Source organism: Taeniopygia guttata, chromosome 2, assembly GCF_048771995.1.
Source record: "Taeniopygia guttata chromosome 2, bTaeGut7.mat, whole genome shotgun sequence".
Lineage (NCBI taxonomy): Eukaryota > Metazoa > Chordata > Aves > Passeriformes > Estrildidae > Taeniopygia > Taeniopygia guttata.
Genome location: NC_133026.1, coordinates 135,978,253 through 135,998,296, shown reverse-complemented (window position 1 = coordinate 135,998,296; position 20,044 = coordinate 135,978,253). Strand labels below are relative to the sequence as shown.

The 20,044-nt window shown below is 32.4% G+C and overlaps 1 protein-coding gene across 4 annotated transcripts in view; it reads left to right on the top strand.

The window, feature by feature from the left end:
- Positions 1-20,044, top strand: part of CSMD3 (CUB and Sushi multiple domains 3) — a 574,229-nt gene that overhangs the window by 89,992 nt on the left and 464,193 nt on the right. For all 4 annotated transcript variants that reach the window (XM_032747038.3, XM_032747036.3, XM_032747040.3 and 1 more), the window contains exon 3: positions 17,165-17,277. In XM_032747038.3, the coding sequence (XP_032602929.2) occupies positions 17,165-17,277 (113 nt within the window). The remainder of the gene's footprint in view (positions 1-17,164; positions 17,278-20,044) is intronic.

The following is a 20,044-nucleotide window of genomic DNA, read 5'->3' as shown; positions in this document are numbered from 1 at the left end:
CTCTCTAATACCTGTATTACATTGTGATTGTGATACCTTATTGCTGAAAAGTGACTCCTATAGATTATGTTACATTGCACAGTCTGAAGCGAATGTTTTATCATTCAAATTATTTTGATGCCTGGAACTTAAGAACCAATTAATGTCAATAAAATTCCCATAATCCCTGAATATGTTGATATGCACCAGAGACTGCCTACCAAAAAAACCTCAAACCAAAAATAAAAACCCAGAAAAAACCCACATACACACACACACGAACACCACAAAAAAAAGGACCAAACAAACACACACACACACACACACACACACACACACACACACAAAAAAAAAAAAAAAAAAAAGAACAAAACCTATAAAAAAACCAACCAACCAAAAAAAACCCCAAACAAAACAGAGATCCTTTATAAGGGTTAGTAGCATAAAAAAATTATCTCCAAATCTCATGTCAGTTCTTCCGTAGTCAGTGCAAGTTTTTAGGACCTAAATGTAGCAACACAGGTAGTTATGTAGAAATGTCTTTTTCATTAAGATTTACAAATTCAGCTATGAAATTATACACTTTCCTTATATGGTCCAGTATGCATCTATCTTGCATTGTAACACATCTATCTTACACATCTAGCTCTTGAGGTGTATAAAAAATTAGCTTCTATACACCTGCAACATATCTACAAGGGGCTGAGATAATTTTCTTCATTAAATGTTGCTGCCTTATAATATGAACCAAGCTGTGCATGGAAATGAATGTATAGTGCATCTATATTTTAACAATATTAGAAGTTCCTTTAAGGTAAAGTAGATTTGTTTTTCTTGCTGGCACCTTTCATATATCTGCCATGATAAAATTATATTATAGACTAAGTTTACCTGAGATTTTCTAATACTATAAAAGAGGAAATTTTTCTTGGACAAATGCTGTTCATTCTATACTGTGATTTGAAAGAAACAAATAAGGACTTCCATTGCTCAAGTCTGCAGGTGGAGATTTCTCTAACACTTTTTTATAAGATGATTAAGATTGTTAATTAGAGAGCATCTCTAGAGTAACCAGCATCTGTTTAGAGAGAACTGAGCTCATATATTTGTGTGGAATATTGGGTGCTGGAAAAAGGGAAATGAAGAGGGCCTAGTGTGATGTATATGATCTAGCAAATGATCCATACAAAACTGAGGAATGTTTTAGAGAGATAGTACATAAGTGAGATATGAGAGGAATGAGAGGAAATGCTGTGAAGGTCATAGCAGACCTATGCACTCCTAAAGGGAACTGTGCACACACCAAAATGTCAACATCATGAGTGATGACAACAACTGTATTTTTAGGCTATTTCTGTAAAGTAGATTTCATATATTGCAGTACTTCTGTTGTCATTTAGAAAGTAGTTTTCCACAATTCTAAGAAGATTCATACAATTTGAAGGAAATGGCAAATGCTAAAGGACATAATTTTCAAATAGAAACCACTGGCATATGTTTTCTACCATGGTAAAATCTGGAATTAAGTAAAAGTAAAGTTTGGTGTTGTTTTCCTAATTTGAAGCTAAGTAATTTCTTAGGTTACTGCCTTCATTACATAGTACTTGATAATCCACCTCTATAAATATAATCTGGATGAAAAAAAGCACACTGACATGCTAATCAAGGTAATTTATTTAACAGCCATTTGAATACTGCTGATTGTAAAAATATTTTTTGGGTAGTTGCATTGTAAGCCTGATATACCAGACCATGTGAAAAAGAATCATGGCTATAATTGTTTCTATTAATTATTTTTATTTCCTCTGTGATTTCAAATGAATATTGGAAGTGAAAACATATTTAAATATAGAATTTAAAAAATACTTTTAAAAGACCTTCATGCCCACAAACACACACACAAAAAATTAAAAATCAATTAAACATTTTGACTGTCCAAGATACAAAGAAATATAAAAAATAATATTATCCACTATGTAAATCAGTTAAAGTTTTTTCCCCAAATGAAAGGCTATATTAAGTATTACCAAAAAAGTACTGTTTCCACATATAAATACAATGGACAAGTCTCATTATCTGGATGTCTGTTATAAATTCTACAATTCTGGTTATAGGGAAGGAAAAAATTAAAATTAAAATGGAGATATCTTGCTTTTCTGATGTTAAAAATAAAAATTATGGATTTGACTATGGTTTTACATGAAAAATAAGTACTGAATATATTTGCAACTTCCTCATTTCATATTATTACTTTCATTATGAAGTTATTTTCTAAAATTTCTGTCTTGTTTCATTCCATTTCATACTCCTCTGTAAGATTCTTTTACCCATTTCTATCCTACCTTTCTAAGACCACCCAAATTAATCATTGTCACATAATTTTCTTTTCTGACAACCATTTCCCATTTGTAGTTCTAGCATTGAATAGTTTTTTTTAACAACATTTTTTCCCCTATAATTTCAGCTAAATTTCTAAAATTACAAATTACAAAAACTCTAGACCTGCTTCTCTTTCTTTCATAGTGTTTGCACCTGTAATTAGAAATATGCTGGTAGGCTTTCAGCTTTGAGTATATTGAAAGTTGGAATTGCATTTGACGTGATTCAACAATTTTATGTAGAGGTTTTAAACCTTTTCTCTTCCCCTATGTTTTGGGTGAAATAGATTTAATCTTTCTGTATCTCAGGTTTTTTTGATGGCTGTCTAGGGAAATTAAGTCTTGTTTGTTTGAATTTTTTTCCCAGTCTATTATTTGACATAGGATTTTGTCTAAACATTTTGTTGCATAGAACTTCACTATGTTATTGATCAATATGCTGTAACACCAGGTTTCATTATTATGCTAATGTGTTTCAGATATAAATGGAAGTGGCTCTTAACCCTGTTTTATGAGGTGCAGCTGTAAGAAATTTTTGAGCTGATAGTAAGCTATGAACAAGTCAAATGAGAAACATGAGTTCCTTTTGAAAAAAAATAATTATAAGCTTCAGCACATAAACAAATTTATTTATTGCACTTTATGTTTGGTTGGGGTTTTTTAGTAAAAAATATGTTTCCTTAAGCAAAGTGGTTTTTTTTAGATTGGTATTTAGAGTAGTGTCCAGTTACTCTTGATATTGAATTAAAAGGTTAACATTTCAAGAAGTGTTCAAAGCAAGACCAAATTTGAATGTCCTAAATAACCCTATTCACTTTATGCCTTGTTAAATGGGTTGTTTGAAGAATAATTTTGAACTGACTTCTCACTTTGAATTATGTGATGCGGTGGTTTGAAGAAGTTACATGTAGCATTTTCTAAAGCATAGACCCATAAAATACAAGAAAAATGGAAAAGCTTTAAACTTTCTACACAGGCTTTTTATTGTCTTTATCAGATTCAGTACTAAGAAGTAACAACTCTAACTCTTTATTTTGGTATGAAGTGTGGGTAGCCAACTCATCCTCTTCTTTGTGAGTTATCCTGTGTGCAGTAACAATTGTTTCTTTTTAAAAGTCTTGTTTACTCCACTATCTGATTCTGTTAATGTCAGTCTATGTGTCTCTGATATGGAATCAAGATAGAACAGGCAACTTATCCTTTGATGATTGTAAAATAGATCAGCTAAGTGGACTCATATTAATATTATAACTTTATTTTTATTTACGCCATTGATTAAAAGGCAAGTGCTAGTTGCAGATCTGTCAGTCCAATAACTATTTACAGATGTGCATTTTAGTTATTAGAAGATTATGAAAAGTGGAGGAGGATAGAGTAAGGTACCAGACACACTTCTGTAATATTTTCTATGTTTTCCAAGTCCAAATTTTTAATTTAGACTTTTTTGTCCTTGGAATTGGGACCTTATCTTCTATTTTAAACTCAAATATCCTTTTCTTAAAAAGTGCTTTTCATTTTCCTGCTAGAAGTTTTTCTACTGTATTTCATAATTAGTAATATATATAGAACTTATAATTTACCTTCTATGAGACTTAAATTTACATGTTTTTATTATTTATGCTTATATAGAATATAAATTGTGCTTATGTATTAGATACGTTACTTTAAACCCATTATTTCACTGCATTTGTAAAGATCTTATAGGGTCACATTTCTGATTTGATGGGATAAAAAACACCTCAAGTGCCACCATTTTTCCTAGAACTGTCTTTTCCAGAATTTTAGATGTGTTAATGTAAAATATTTTCCATTATAACTTGGTTTTCTTTTCTTCTAATATGTGTTTAATTTGATTGTCTGTTTTGTTACTTTTATTACCTATCCAAACCCCAAGGGCATTTCAGAGAAATTCAGTTTAATTTCTTATCAGAGTGGTCAAAAAGAAAGACTTTATTCATACTTATTTCCTCACTGCAGTGGATTCAGGTTCTGCCTTGAAACACCATATGGTCCAGACCTCTGAGCATAAAGATAGACATACTCAGTGTTGGAGGAAAGACACCTTTACTCTAGCACCCTCTCTTCCCTCTCTTGCTCTTTCCAGCATACTTTCTTCTCTAAAGTGAACAGGGGCCTGTGGGAAAAGTAAGTTGTTTCTGACTCAGTGAAAGTTTTATGGAAGAAAATGAATGAAATAAAATTCATGGAGTTTTTTGGGGTTTTTTTGCTTGTATTTTTTAGGTATTGCAGCTAATTTAGCTGATGAATCAGTTGATTTTATTCTATTTGTTGCCATTACTCTGTTTTAAAAGACCGAATTTTTCATATTAAAAGTATAAATTCTGAAATATATGCATATAGTTGGTCCTTTTTTACATGGCCTGCTACTACAAATTTATCTCAATACCAGAACAGAAATAAAGAGTGTGGTGTTAATGTCACAAGCCTTTTGCTCATGGATGAATTCCAAAGTGATGCAGAATATTTAGTGTAAGTTGAAGCTGTTCTGGAAGTTCCTGGCACCTACAATGGTGAGAAGCAAAATATGGCATCTCTCCTTTCCATATTGTGCTATTTTCACACATTAAGGAAAAGTTACAAAAGATAGACCAAATCAGCTAAGAGCTTGTTGTCACACACAGAAGCAAACCCATTCCCTGTGTCCCTCTGACTTTGGCTATGTGGTCCTTCATTTGTTTCCATTGGCTCGAGCACTCATCAGGCATACCACTTTGAGGTTATGCTTCCTTTTGCTAACGGAATTGACTCAGGTTTATTTTTGAAGAAATAATTCTTCATCAGGGTGGTTAAATAAATTCAGAGAGAAGGGTGCAAATGACTATTACCAGTGTGAAGTCAGTGTTAAAACTCTGGGAAAATTGGAAGGAGCAGATTCCTCTTCTTTGGTGCTTTGAAAGCGCCAAGATCTGCTAAAATGTACCATAGACCTTCACCCACCTTTAAGATAAGGACAGATGTCACAATGTTCCAGATGCTCAAAGTTAAAGATATGTACTGCTTGCTTAATTTTTTTTTCTTTTTTAATTCTAGTTACTTAAAGGACTTAGGATGCTTTTAAGTTCTCTAAAGGCTATTGTCTTGATATGTTTTGTTCTTAACAATTTTTCTCTTCAAGAAGCCAGCAAATCCACATCCTGCAGATTTTTAAATACTATTTGTATGGTACTGCTTACTTATCTGGTTCTTCTTATTATCATCTGAAGTTATTATTGATAGTTTTATGTCCTAAAGCAAATTGAATTCTTTAGAAAAGATTATTATTTATAAAATCTGTTTCTTTTCTGATGATAGAAAAAAAGTGGAGAGTTATAAAACAAAAGTTTTACGCTGATAATGGATGATGGCAGGTTTTAGAAACATGTTTTTTACAGAAATATAATGATCATACCAAAACCTGATGAGTACTTTATTGTTTAGTTCAAAGCAGCTGTTCAATTAACAAAGTTCAGCCTTGACCTACGATCATTATTTTAAAATAATAGGTTGCATGAGCAGTTTTGTATTTTGACAGGGAAAAATTATCATTTGACAAAAAATAAATTAGTTCATAAATCATATGTCAATTTGTTAATGACTTGTTGAACAAAGCATAATTTTATCACTATTTTCAATGAGAGTAAAACTTGAATCTAGTTGACCATTTCTGCTCAATGAAGTTTGCTTTATTTTATAGACTATTAAATTCTGTTTATTTATTTTAAACCAATTGAAAAGACATATAAATATTGTAGGAGTTACTCCTATTAATATTTTAAGTGGAATACTCTTAAGGAAGCCTTTAAATTTCTTACTTTCTGATTCAATGGCTAAGCAACTGTTTCTTTAGAAAGAAATTTGAAAGACCAAAGATAAAGATAAATTTTACCAAGATGTTGCAGTCCAATCTTTCAATACTCTCAACTACAATTCAACACCTTCATTGACTTCTCAACATGTGCACATGAATGCACACAAGCACATCCAAAAACATAAACCCTAAAGAGAATTGAACTTAATTGTCTAATACTCAGTAGATAAGTGTTATCTTTTTCTAACAAACTCCTGAGATTTAAAAGATGTTTGTTCTGAATGGATGTGTAATAAGAACATTAGAGGTTGTGCTGGGTTGACTTTGGCTGGCTGCCAGATGCCCATCAGCTACTCCATCACTCCCCTTCAACAGCAGGACAGCAAGAGAAAATAAGATGAAAAATTCCTGGATCAAGAAAAAGACAAGGATATCTTACCTTTGCACCAGAACCCACAGTACACACAAAATTTACACATTACAGAGCCTCAGTTTAATTCACTGCCTAAAAATTGATTGATTTCTTGAATTATGGAATTTTCATATCCCATGAATTGCTTTAGCAATTCTATCAGTGATATATTGCTGAACTCTCAATTTACTTATTAGTTACATGTCGAATTCCTTTCAGAATGCTTTTAAACCTGTGGATTAATTGAACAACTCGTTCAACAAGGTAATTGAATTTCATCTTACCAGTTTTAGTTTGACACTTTTCAGTTGAATTAATAAGTGTGCATATATAACAAGTGAGTGATTGATCACCATCGAGGGTGATTGTGTGATCCAAATAATCAAAATTCTTTTGGAGTTTATTTGATCATCACTTGGATTAGCTACTAATGTTTGCAGAATTTTTGACCCTTGTGATTTTTTCAACTTGCTATTAGGATATGACCTTTTCTGCTCAAAGTTCAAAATGGCATGGTTGCATCGGTAGGTGCATAAAACCTGGATGTGAGAAAAGACCAATGCGTTGAAGACTTAATGGGAGACTAGTTTTACTCTGGCAGTTGGAAGAGTCATCAAAAAGATATAATTATGGGAATATTGTTGATGCTATCCATCAGATTACATACACAATTTTCAAACCTTCAGGAACTTAAATTCATATATCAGATGTAAACAGCGTTATTTTGTTTTAAGAAATATTGTGGTGTACTAATATTAAAATATTGAATTAAAAAAAAAATGTAAAACTTTTTTTTTCATTCCAGAAAAACATTTCTTTTCTATCTAGAAAAAGAAAAAAATTAAAAGTAACTAAGAAAACCCACCCAAAACATAAAAACTAAATACCATATAAACTAAGGAAAGAAGGATGGTTTTGTGTGCAAGTAGAATCATAGAATCATTGTATTCCCTTGGGTCCTGTCACTGGTCACCATAGAGAGAGACCAGTGTCTGCCCCTCCTCTTCCTCTCATGAGGAAGTTGTAGACTGTCATGAGGTCTCCCTTCAGTCTCCTCTTTTCCAGGCTGAACAGAACAAGTGACCTCAGTCTCTCCCCATATGGGCTCTCCTCAAGGCCTTTCAACATCTTTGCTTCTCTCCTGTTGATTGTCTCTCTAATAGATTTATATCCTTCTTCTATTGTGGTCCTCAAAACTGCACACGGTACTCAAGCTGAGGCCACACCAGTGCAGAATAATGTGGGACAATCTACTTCCTTAACTGGCAATTAATGCAGTACTAGATGCATTTTGTATATCTACTTGATGTAGAAATACTCTTATAAAATTTATAGAATAAATAGTGGTAGTATTAACAAATATTTGGGGTTTTTTCCCTCCCCTCAGTTAGAGGTTCCAGGGACACCTTATTGTGATTTTTCAGTACTTTTAAGGGAGTCTGTTAAGAAAGAGAAGACCACACTTTCAGTAGGAGCTGTAGTGATAGGACAAAGGTTAATGGTTTTAAACTAAAAGATTCAGACTAGATAAGATGAAGACATTTTTTACAGTGAGGGTGGTGAAACAGTGGGCTAGATTGCCCAGAGAAGTGGTAATGTCTCATCTCTGGAAATATTCAAGGTAAGGTTGGATGGGGCTCTGAGCAGCATCCTCTAGTTGAACATGTCCCTGCTTACCACAGAGGACTTGGAACAGATGATCCTTGAAGGTGTCTTACAACCCAAAGGTTTCTATGCTCCTATGACTTTATTTATTGACCGTGAAAAAGAATTCTCTACAGAGATTGGGGCTTTTAAAACAAGCCTGAATCCTGGTATCTAATTCTTTGTACCTGTTCAATCACTGGAAGAACAGCACTTTCTTACTTTGGTCTGTGCTATCAGACTAAGCATGTTAGAATTCCAAGGTTCTCTCTCCTGTGGTATTTATGATCACTTAGGTCTGTGACTTAGAGCAGGTGACAGTGGTTATTTTCATACAGAATAATTTAAATCTGATATAGTGTGTCTCTTGAACAGTTAAGGACTGGATCTGACTGCCCAGAAGGCTGAGACATCTCCTTCTTTGCAGATTTTCATGACCTAACTCTATAAAGCCCTGAAAAAACTATTTTGACCTCAGACCTGCCCCTGCTTTGTTTGATATCATCTTATCTAGTGCTGTGAAATGAATATTTTTTATATCCGAGCAATCTTTTTACAGTAAGTTTCACATATATTTTTCATATTTTCAACATGAAAACATTTCTATTTATTTATTTGGGATGATTAAGGTAATTTTGGTGCAAGGGAAAAACATAACAGGAGTGAAAAAATATTTCTTTTGTGGCATTCATGATACTTTACAGTGGATATGGAGACAGTAAAAAAATGCTGAAATCATTAGAGCTACATCTCAAGCACTAGGCTGTGGAAGTTGATATAGAAATTCAATAGCATGAGATGTATTTCAAACTGGGTGATCTGTAGGCATTTGTGTATGGAATATGGATTTCTGAGAAGGAGGAGAAGTATAGGTAAATATGTTCTGGACCACCTCAAAGGTTTTGTTCAAAAGCAAAGTTATTTGCAGTTAACAGTTGTAGGTGACTTTACTTTTAAAAATAATTTATTGGTTACTCTTTCCTATACTTAAAAGCATTGTTGACATTTAAATAATGTATTTAATGACATAGAAGATATTTTGTTTCATCATTTTTCGGTAGTGAATTACATAACTTCATTTTTAAAAGCATATTATCTTGCTTTCTTAGCTTTTCTGTTGACTACCATTTATAGATGACTGCTATTGCTCCTTAAATAATTTTCAGAGCTTTTGAAACTTTCTCCTGGTAGATGCTCATTTTGCTGTTAAGACATCAGAGATGGTGTTGTGGTTCAACCCCAGCTGTCAGCTAGGCACCACACAGCCACCCCCTCACTCCTCCGCCAGTGGGAATAGGAAGAGAAATGGAAGAGTAAAAGTGATAAAACTCATAGTCTGAGACAAAGACGGTTTATTAGGGAAATCCAAAGCTACACACACAAGCAAAGCAAAGCAAAACAAGGACTTAATTCATGCTCAGGCAGGCTGGCATTCAGCCACCTCCAGGAGAGCGGGGTCCCATGAGGAGTAATGGTGACTTGGGAAGACAAGTGCCATCATTCCAAACATCTCTCCTTCCTTCTTCTTCCCCAGCTTCATATGATGAGCAAGACACCATGTGGTATGGGATATCCCTCGGGTTGGTTAGAGTCAGCTGTCCTGGCTCCTGTGTTATCACACTGTTTTCAGCACAAACTCAAAATATAGCCCATATTAATCAGTGTGACGAGAATTAACTCTGCTCCAGGCAAAATCAGCACAGGTGCTTACATATCTGATGAATCATTATGAAAGTGACACAGAAAAAAAAAAAGATGACAGAACAGACTGAAAGAGAAAGAGATGCTAGATTTTGCATTCTCATGAAAGAAGGCAACCAAAAAAATTAACAAAAATAATGTCAAATTTTGTCAATGTCAAATTTGATACATTCAAAATTTAAAATCCATACTTTATTAAGTAATCATATATTTTCTTTAATATCTTGGTATTAAAAATAAAAAAAATTACATGTAGAAATAAGGGATATGGTCCTCAGAACCAAATATTTGATGAGAACTAGATGAAAACAAAATTGCATCTAGAAAAAAATACTGAAATATATTCTTACTTTTAGTTGAGTAGATGCTGGCCACAGCAAATGCAGCAGCAAACTGGGTGAGAAGCTCATGCTTTTGTCTTAAAGAATGCAAATAAGCAAACCCTTCTGTTGAGGGCCTTTTTTTTTTTTTTTTTTTTTTTTAAATAATAATTAGAGCTAGTGGGAAAATGTTAAACAAGTATCTGGCAGGCAAAAGATCTCACTAAATTTGAATTTGAATCAGCATAGCATCAGGCTAGTCAGATGTTAAATCTAATCATCTGCTACTTAGAAAATTAATAGAAGTTTGTATGAATACAAAATCACACAGACAGGACTCCAGCAGCTAATAATGGATTCATCAGTATGTGGTCCAACAAAAGCAAGCCCCAAGAGTACCTAACTAAATTCAAGATGTATTTATTTGCTAAGTATTGACTGGTACTGTCTGCATAAACAACAGGTAGCAAGTTACTGGATATACCAGACACTAAAATGACTGGTAGAAGGATTATAGCTAGCTTAATGGGAAAAACCACTGATGATGAAGCTTCATTTTTATATGTGCTATGGATTTTAGAATAATATTTTCTGAAGATTATAAACTTAAATATGTATCATTAAAATGAAAAATTCTTAGTGGAAGAAAAATAAAAGTTACATTCATGTAAAAGAAAAAAAAAATTAGAAATATTTTATCTATTATTTGAAAATATCAGATATTTCAGTTTTCTGTAAACTGCTAAATACAGAATAAAATTTCTGTTGTCTTCAGAAAGTTTTCCTTTCCTTGTGGGGAAGATTCTCCATGAAGTTATACAATAGTTTGTTTTACCTACTTTTATTTTATACTTAGGATTTTGCTTATTATGCATTATGTTTTTCAGAATCTATCTTCTACTTTTTACAAGAATAAACAGTTACTTGAAGATCAAACAGTGAGAATGCATAGGCTTTGATACTCTTTTTAATTTTACAGTCAAAGTTACAATAACTTGGCATGTTAACATGTTGTATGTTTCTGTGTTATTCTACATAAATTAGAAGCAAACATTTCTTGCACCTCTCAGATTAGACTAAAAGTCTTCCTGCTGTAAAATTTCTCTGACCTAATCAAAAACTTATTGAGATAAAATGAGACTGCTATTCACTTAAAAAACTCTTTTGGTGAATTGCTTCAGATACTATCCAATCTAAGCAGGAATATTCCTGAGAAACTGTATTTTCTTTGGAAATAACTAAGACACTGTAGAAAAGTTAGAGTCTTGTGAACCTGAAAAGAAAACAAAACAATACAAAGAGCTGTTAAAATACCTGTAAAAAAAAAACAAACCATAAAATTTAAAAGTATAATCAATGTCAAACAGCAAAGATCTTAGATACACAAGCAAAGAGGAAATACAGTCATGTTATTCGTCACATCACAGTCTCAAGTAAACAATTTATCTAGGAGCATTTTGTATGACTAATCAAGATTTCTTTACATAATTTTAACTTTGCAATTATGAGATGATTGCTCTATTTACATTCTGAAGCTGGGAGCTGGTCTTCCATGAGGGTTGATGAGTTTAAAGGTCAGCATGCAGCTTAAAGTGATATATGATTTAAGTGTTATCACAAGGACCACAGTAAAAGCAGAAAACAAATGATTGATCAAACTGCAGAAATTTCCAGTCAGAACTCTAAAGTCTTGGAAACGACAAATCTGAGATGATTTGTAATTTTAAAATTATGCCATATGTGATTGAGAAAAGATGGTGGGAGAGATTAAACTAGAGAGATTATAATTACTCTTGGAGTAGCAGTGTTTTAAAATATACTTGGAAAATGAAAACAGATTCAACTGTCTAATATAGGTGCCTTCTGTTTTTTTAATCTATAGCATGTGACAGAATATAGTACAGGAAGAAGAGACACAGGGACACACTCTGTAAATTACATGTTTGAAAGAAAATAATAATGCAATTTTCAATAATTTACAATACCAAAAAAATATTACTACAAATTTAGGTTCAAACATTATCTCTACTGCCCAGAATTTATTTATTATATATTAATTAATATTTAAAGAATATTTAGAAATTCCTGTGTACATAAGACAATGTTTTGTTTCAGACTCCATTCGACTTTTTCCATTACTGAAAAAATAAATGAAGATGGCATCAGAAAACACATAAGACACAGATTCTTTCAAAACTAGTCTTTCACCTGTAAAAAGACATCCTTTAGCCACTTTATTTGTACATCAAGAAATTGTATTCACTTTCACCCTGAGTACTTAGAGACATCTGAGGACTCAAACAAAATCTGTCTTATTTCACCAAGTCTTAACAGATAAAAATATAGTGGTGACTATAACAGCTATTGTTACTAATCTGCCTACAATAATATTAATACTTATACTCAAAGCAACTAATTATTCAAAAATATGGAGTTAAAATTGTACAGAATTCTACTAGAATCTACCTCTTTTTTTTTTCTTTTTTTTTCTGGTGGTGGTCTGTGGTGCTTTTTATGTCCATTTGGATCCTAAGCCACTTTGATTTTGCTTGGGAGGATAAAGACGACACCATGGGTAGTTATGGCAAACAACCAGCAAGATTAATCTTTTGTCACTGAGTCTGATGGTGATGATTTTCTTTTCCTCAGTCTTGGGTATGCATGGAGTAATTTAACCACATATCTCATATGTCCTTTTCTCTGTTTCCAAGGCATTTCTGTTCTCTATTCTTATCCTCTGAGATGATTGCAACAACATTGCCAGATTCACATTACTGAAACTACATAGTATTGTAGTTTTGCATGCAAGTAATATATAAATTCTGAATACATATTGTGTCTCCAAATTATATCTTTAATTTCACCATATTTACTACTGGAGTTTTAGAATTTCTATATGCATGAAATTTTTTAGGATGAGCATCTGGTCTTTCTGACATGGAAAAGCTGAATAAACAAAAATACATCTTAACCTTTTTTTACGCTCCCAGAAACATCTGTAGCCTTGCACTACATACATAAATGTGTCCATTTCCTGTGGGTGTTAGCTACCTGGCAAGCTTGTTAGACACACCGGGAAGAAAAAAGCAAATATATTCATTCATATGCAGTTGCAGTGTACTCATTTACAAATTTATTTCACTGTTCTGTGTTTGATAACACTCTGTAGCTAAACTGCATCATCAAAATCAAGTACTCAAGTAGAAAGTCAGAATAGAAAATTTGGGTTTCTAAGAATTGAAACAGAATAAAATAAATTTTCTTCAACCTCTGTAGACATTGTATAGTTCCTGATGTTTCCCATGGCTACCCAAGCCAGTATCAGGTACTTATGGGATCTCTTAATGTGGTCAGAGAACATTTCCAAAATCAAAAAGGGAAAAAAGAAAAGGAACAGATAATCCCACCAAAAAAAAAAAAAAAAAAAAAAAAGAAGCACATCTGCTATATATTTTTTTCTGCCAAAGTGGTAGACCATAAAGGAATGATTGAGGAGCCTAGCAAAAGACATGGGTATGTCTTGCCTGGCCTCCTTCTCTCCAGAAGCACATGGATCTCATGGTGGTACAATGTCATACCTACCAACTCTGTGCTGATATTTCAAATATCTCACAGTATCTAAAACAGCAACGGAGTCACCTGACTAACTCCACTAGGTATTTTAAATTCAAAAAAGTTGATACAAATAGAATGAGATATGCATATGCAATGTAAGATGGAAAAATTGTTGTAGATAAAAAAACTTCAGCTACTAGAGGAAATTTAAATTTTAAATGTGCTTAATATGCATATGATATCTGCTTAACAAGATGACTGCTTATTTTGCATAATTTTTCCACCTAAAGTTTCAATTTTACCAGAGTACTGAGTCAGACATTTAGTTGTCTAACATTTAGTTGGACATTGAGACTGATCTGAAGAACCGATAATCACATCTATGCCCATACATTATCTTACAGGTATTTTGCTGCTGACCTGTCATCTCTGTCCTGCAGTTATGATGTGCTTGCTATGTTTCATTTTAAAAGACAATGAAAACCATTCTAGCTAACACTTATGACAGTTTGTAGAATTTGACATACAAATAAGACTTAAGCTCTGATGTCAGTCAGTATCCTTTTGTACCTAATGAGTAATACTCAAGTATTAGGTTATTTCAATGTGAATTACATTACAGTTCTTTCTAAATGTCTGTAGTATTTTACTGAGTGATATTTGCATGTTGAATTTTTACTTACCAACATTTTTGATTAATTTTGCATCCACTAAACCAAAAATATCCCCTTTGAATTTCTTCATATTAATTTAAGTGTAGCAACCAAATTAAAGAAACAAACTTATCCTTTTTGACTAAATGTAACATAATGATGGTTCTAAAAGGCCCACTGCTGAAAGCTAAATGGTATCCAACAGTTCTTATAATGATCTGCTTTGCATCAGAAGCTGATGCAAGTTTACTATGCTAATAACATATGTGTTAATTTTAAAAATCCACTACCAATCTTTGGGATAACTGTGTATTTCTTTTCTGCTGGGTATATGTCTATACACAGAATTCTTTTAAATAATTGAGTACATATATAGATACCAGGTGAACCTACTGTGAATTTTATTCTAATTACTTATTTTGTTTTACATTAGGCCAGCTTATTTTAAAAGTATTGATGCTAACCAATGAATTAAGTTATTTATTTGTTGATGACCAATCTATTAGAAAAAATGCACTGATATTTACTTATTAAAAAAATGATGCATATGCCTGTTTGGGAGATGTGAGAATTTTATTTCCTTTTTTTATTAATAGAACAAATATATACCCTCTTCATGAAATAAAACATGAATGTACTAAATTATAAATATTCTGTACATAATTCTCCATCATTTCATATTAACAAAAATTCTTTTATCTTGTTTTAATGATATTATTCATAAAGATACCAATGACAAAAAAAAGAACAGCTTTCTAAATACATCCTCTAAGGACCTGCTACATATAAATATGTGAATATATAAACCTGAAATATTTGACTTTCATATCTGCCATAATTGTAACATGGAATAAAGTGGCTAGTGTACTGAGGAGGGTTTTTTTTTTTATATAATTTTGTTTCATTTTCCAAAGTTTGCTTAAGAAAAAACTAATTGCTTAAGAAAAATTATCAATATAATACCCTTCAATTTGTAGTATCTGTTAAGGACACCAAGTACACAGAGATCAAAGAAAAATATAAAACTATTTATGATCCCTACAGCAAATAATCTTCATGGTGAATTACTCGTACACTATATAGAAGTCATCTAAAGATGTCTTAAAGCTAAAAATAAGAAAAATTTTAAATAAATGCTAATATTGCAATTACAGCATTTTTTTTAGCAAATCATTTCCTGACCTTTTGAATTCTGGGCTTTTCATCACTCTATATCCTTCTCTGAATGAGACTAGAAATGCTGATAATAGCAGGACATAACTTATAAGTTAATTTGTAATTTCAGAAGACTGAGATTGAATTTCAGAATAAGGAGCAGTAAATGTATTAAAAAGTAAATGTATTAAAAATGCCATTGGTGTTTGTTCCTACACCAAGCAAAATCAAAAATATGTCATTTCTTCCAGTAAAATTATCAGACTTTGCATATTTTCTAAAGTGTGCTAAAGACCAGCCTATGTAGCTGCATATATATAGCTGTATGAAAAAAAACCCAAACCAAAACAAAAAACTAAACCAAACACAAAAAAACCCTAGCAAACAAAAAATCACCATGAATTTCTTCTAACAATTAAAAGGAAAATGTAAATCTTGAGCAACCCAGATTAACTCTACTTTTAGCCCACATTGAACAGTAGGTTGGACTATGTGGCCTCTACAGGTCCCTTTTGACCTACATTTTTCTGTTGATCTAAATTCAAAGTAAAATATAAAATAAGGGCTTATCTAAAAAACACATGAAAATCATTTTTATCTCAATCATTAATAAAATATATCATTCCATCTGCTGCACAATTCACCACACATGGCCAAGTGGGTTCCAAAGGTATGTCTAGATTTCACTGGTGTGTGTACACAGCTAAATTCTTCAGCTTGCTCTTTACACATTTTTGACAGTTAAATATTATGGCCTTTTTTGGTCTGATATGAACACTGATGATGATGAGATTATTCTACTAAAACTAAGAAAGACAAGAGTTGTCATACGTACATCAAATGAGCATGTAGAAATAAGTATCAGCAGAGCTTATCAGCAGTACTGAGTACACAAAAATTTTTCCTTTATTTGTGTCTCAAATGCAGTGGTTTTAATATAACAAAACAAAACTAAACATAAAAATGACAAAACCTCAAATCTTAATGACCCAGTAATTCCTTTCAAGAGAAATTTTTGAATGTATTTATTATTTCTAAATGACGCTACTCTTTGAGTTGAAATTAAAAATTTCTTCTCTGAGGCCAAAGGGCACAGTTTAAATAATACTAAATTCCCTCATTAAAGTATATCAGGGTCCTGTTCTTTCATTATATTACTGTTGAAAAAATCAGCTATTACAAATTTTAGCAGAAACCTGTGTAAGATATATAGTGTAATACATTTTTGAACATAACTCCAAAGAGTCTAAATTGTCTAGTGTATTGTGATTTCTTTGGGTTTTTTTTATTTTTTCAGCTATTGATAACATGAACTGTTTTTAAGTTCAGTTTCTACATCTTACTATCATCTATACCAAGTATAGTGTCCATCAAAGACAGTCAAATTTTCTATTAATTCCTCATTTACTATATAAAATAATTTTTTCAAGTAATGCAATCTACATACTTTTAAGACAGTTGTCCTTTCCATGATTAAATAGTATTGGGAACAGCCATCCATCCCACACAGTTTTATTTTCCATACAACTAACCTTGAATCGTGCTTTTTTGTTTCATAGGTTAACAGGATTTCACCTTCCTCCACCTGTGACAAGTACAAAATCTGTATTTTCACTGCGCTTGACAAGTGACTTTGCAGTTAGTGCTCACGGGTTTAAAGTTTACTATGAAGGTAAGATCCTTTACAAAATATTCTGTTTTCTTTTCCTCTGATCTCTATGCATAAAAAAACTAAACATCCCACAGAAATATACAAAAATACAAATATATATCCTTATCCAAGTTACTATATTAGCTTTTCATGTAATCATTCACAGATGCATAGTCATATCTCAAATCAAAATATTTAGAACTCTACAATCTATAGTCCCATCCAGATACCAATACTTTATGATCTCTAATAAGTTCTTTTAATTCTGAAAAACTTAATTGTTATTGAGCAATTGCTATTGTTCTGGTCCTTCTGACACATGCTTATGCAAATTGATGTCAAGACATTACTAGTTACTGGATAGTGGTGGCATCTGCAAATTTTATGGATGGAAGCCTTCTTATATGTTTGCACAGGAGAAATTGACATAAAGCTATTTCTCCATTGCAGTTTTCACAACTATCTTTAGTTTTCACACAGACACCGAAGTTAATGAGCTGGCACATGTATTCCTGAAGTCCAGAAGTTCATAGTATTGTATGCATATGTTCCAGGAAGGATCTTGTTTATGATCAAGTTCAGTTTAGTAGTGTTTGAAGAGTTCGTTTATATAATGCATTCATTTTTTAAACCCATTTCTTGGTACCAAGGACTAGGAACTCTTAACAAGTTTTCATAAGATAGAAACTGTTGTTTGTCTCTTTTTCTTTGCTATAGTGTTTTGTGTTTGGGGTTTTTCACTTTTGGATTCCCTGCCCCACCCCGCCTCCCCTTTTTTTAAGGACACTTAGTGTAAAGACACTTGATTTTTCTATTTCCTTGAAGTGTTTCTGTCTGCAAAGCTGGAGCTATAGTAAACTGCCTGGAGCAATTCTGAGGCCATTGTTGTACCCTTCTTGGTCCCATCTGCAACAGAAACTAATCTCTGAGAAAGTAACCTGCTGACTAACACTGTGATAGCTAGGAAACTATCAGAAAATTGGTATTGCAATGAGGGCTGCTGTAACAATACAGTCCAGAATCATCCAGAATCACTCTGTAGTAAAATGTCTCCAATTGTTGATATCATTTACCTTCAGGTATGATACATTAGAATACTACTTCATATAGAAATTCCCTTGTATATACCAAGATATGAAATGAAAAACAAAATAATTTTAGGTCCTTCTCGTTTCTTGAGTTATTAGGCAAAATAGCTGAAATGTTTAGACACTATTTTTTTTTTTTTTTTTTTGGTGTGGGAGGCTGCACATGAAGGAGAAATTCAGGCTGGCTATATGTAAGTGGTTTTGTCTAGATTATAGCTACTCTGCAGTCTGTCAGTTTTTCAAGCATTTGGTAACTCTGTTCATCAGCAGCATAATTAAAACTGTTATATTAAAATGCACTATGAAATTCCTATGGATTTTTAATTATGGAAATTATATGCTTCTCGTGCATGAATTGAATTCATTATATATGGTATCATCTGTCCTTATAAATAATTTACTGAAAGATTTTGCACTGCTAATGGTAATATACAACATTCTATGCATCTCAGTTATGACAGAGAATAATTAAGACTAAAATGGAAGATCAACTATAGACTTCAGCTTGCACATATGATGACTGACCCCTCATAGTTCCTTTCTAGGTGAAAATAACATACTGAGTAATAGAACTCAAGCTCCTAGGTCAGTATGAAGTCTGGGGAAATTTTACCTACAACCACAGAAATCAGCATTTTAGAACAAAACATAAACATGTTGCCTTGAACTTGATACTCATATTTTTTGAAACTGATGTTTTATTCTGTGAAATTAGAATTTTCAAAAAAGCTAGACTGGATACCAGAGTTCAATGGAGTCTCCCTTACCACAGCCAAACCTACAGTTTTAAGATCTGAATCAAGGTGACCTGATTTCAGTCAGAGAATTTTTCTTTCAGTACTTTTTTTCTGACTTCATATGAAGCTATCCTCTTTATACCTATATAGCAAAGAAATGAAAACTCATTACATTACATTACATTCATTTAATGCCTCTTTCCTTGATGTGAGGGAATAGATGTACTTAAATGATAATCACATCAGGACAATTTCCATTTCTGTTCTTGTACTCTTTGTGAACATGTATAACCCTGCAATCAACATTTTAAGATCTGGTTCTGCCTAGTATCCAGTTTTCAATAATTTTGATTGCCCAGTAGCTCCTTTTTAGCTTCTTGATGAAACGTCTGCATACTTAGTACCCTTAAATATCAGGCCTCATAATTTAAAGCTTCATTATGGATATGTAATTTGAAATTTAAGATAGAAATGATTAGCAACCTGTCATTGCAATAAAGCAAAATGATAGAGGTAGCATGAAAGGGTAGGATGAGAAGTAGTGACATACATCTGAAGGGATTAGATCCAGTTGTAATTTGAAAAAGAAGGAACATACCTTTCATAATCAGAGATATGAGATGCTATGAAATAGATTGTATAGGTAGATGGTTACATGGAATCCATTACTGTTCACTATTTAGAAAAAAAAAAATAAAATAAACAAAGCCTCTAAACATCTATGTTAGTGACTTCTCATCCTCTTGACAAATTTGCAGTTGAGATGAAAATTGACAAGAAACTCCAGAATAACTGCCAGAATGTGTTGGAAATATGAATCTATAGTGGACTTTCTTGATCATAATGTATAGGAACATATTTGTTTTCTGATCTCCTGAGAATAAAAATGTTTATGAAAAGATATAAAATTATATAATTAATAGAAAGATTATTCTAACCCACCATATGTAGGCCACTGCAATT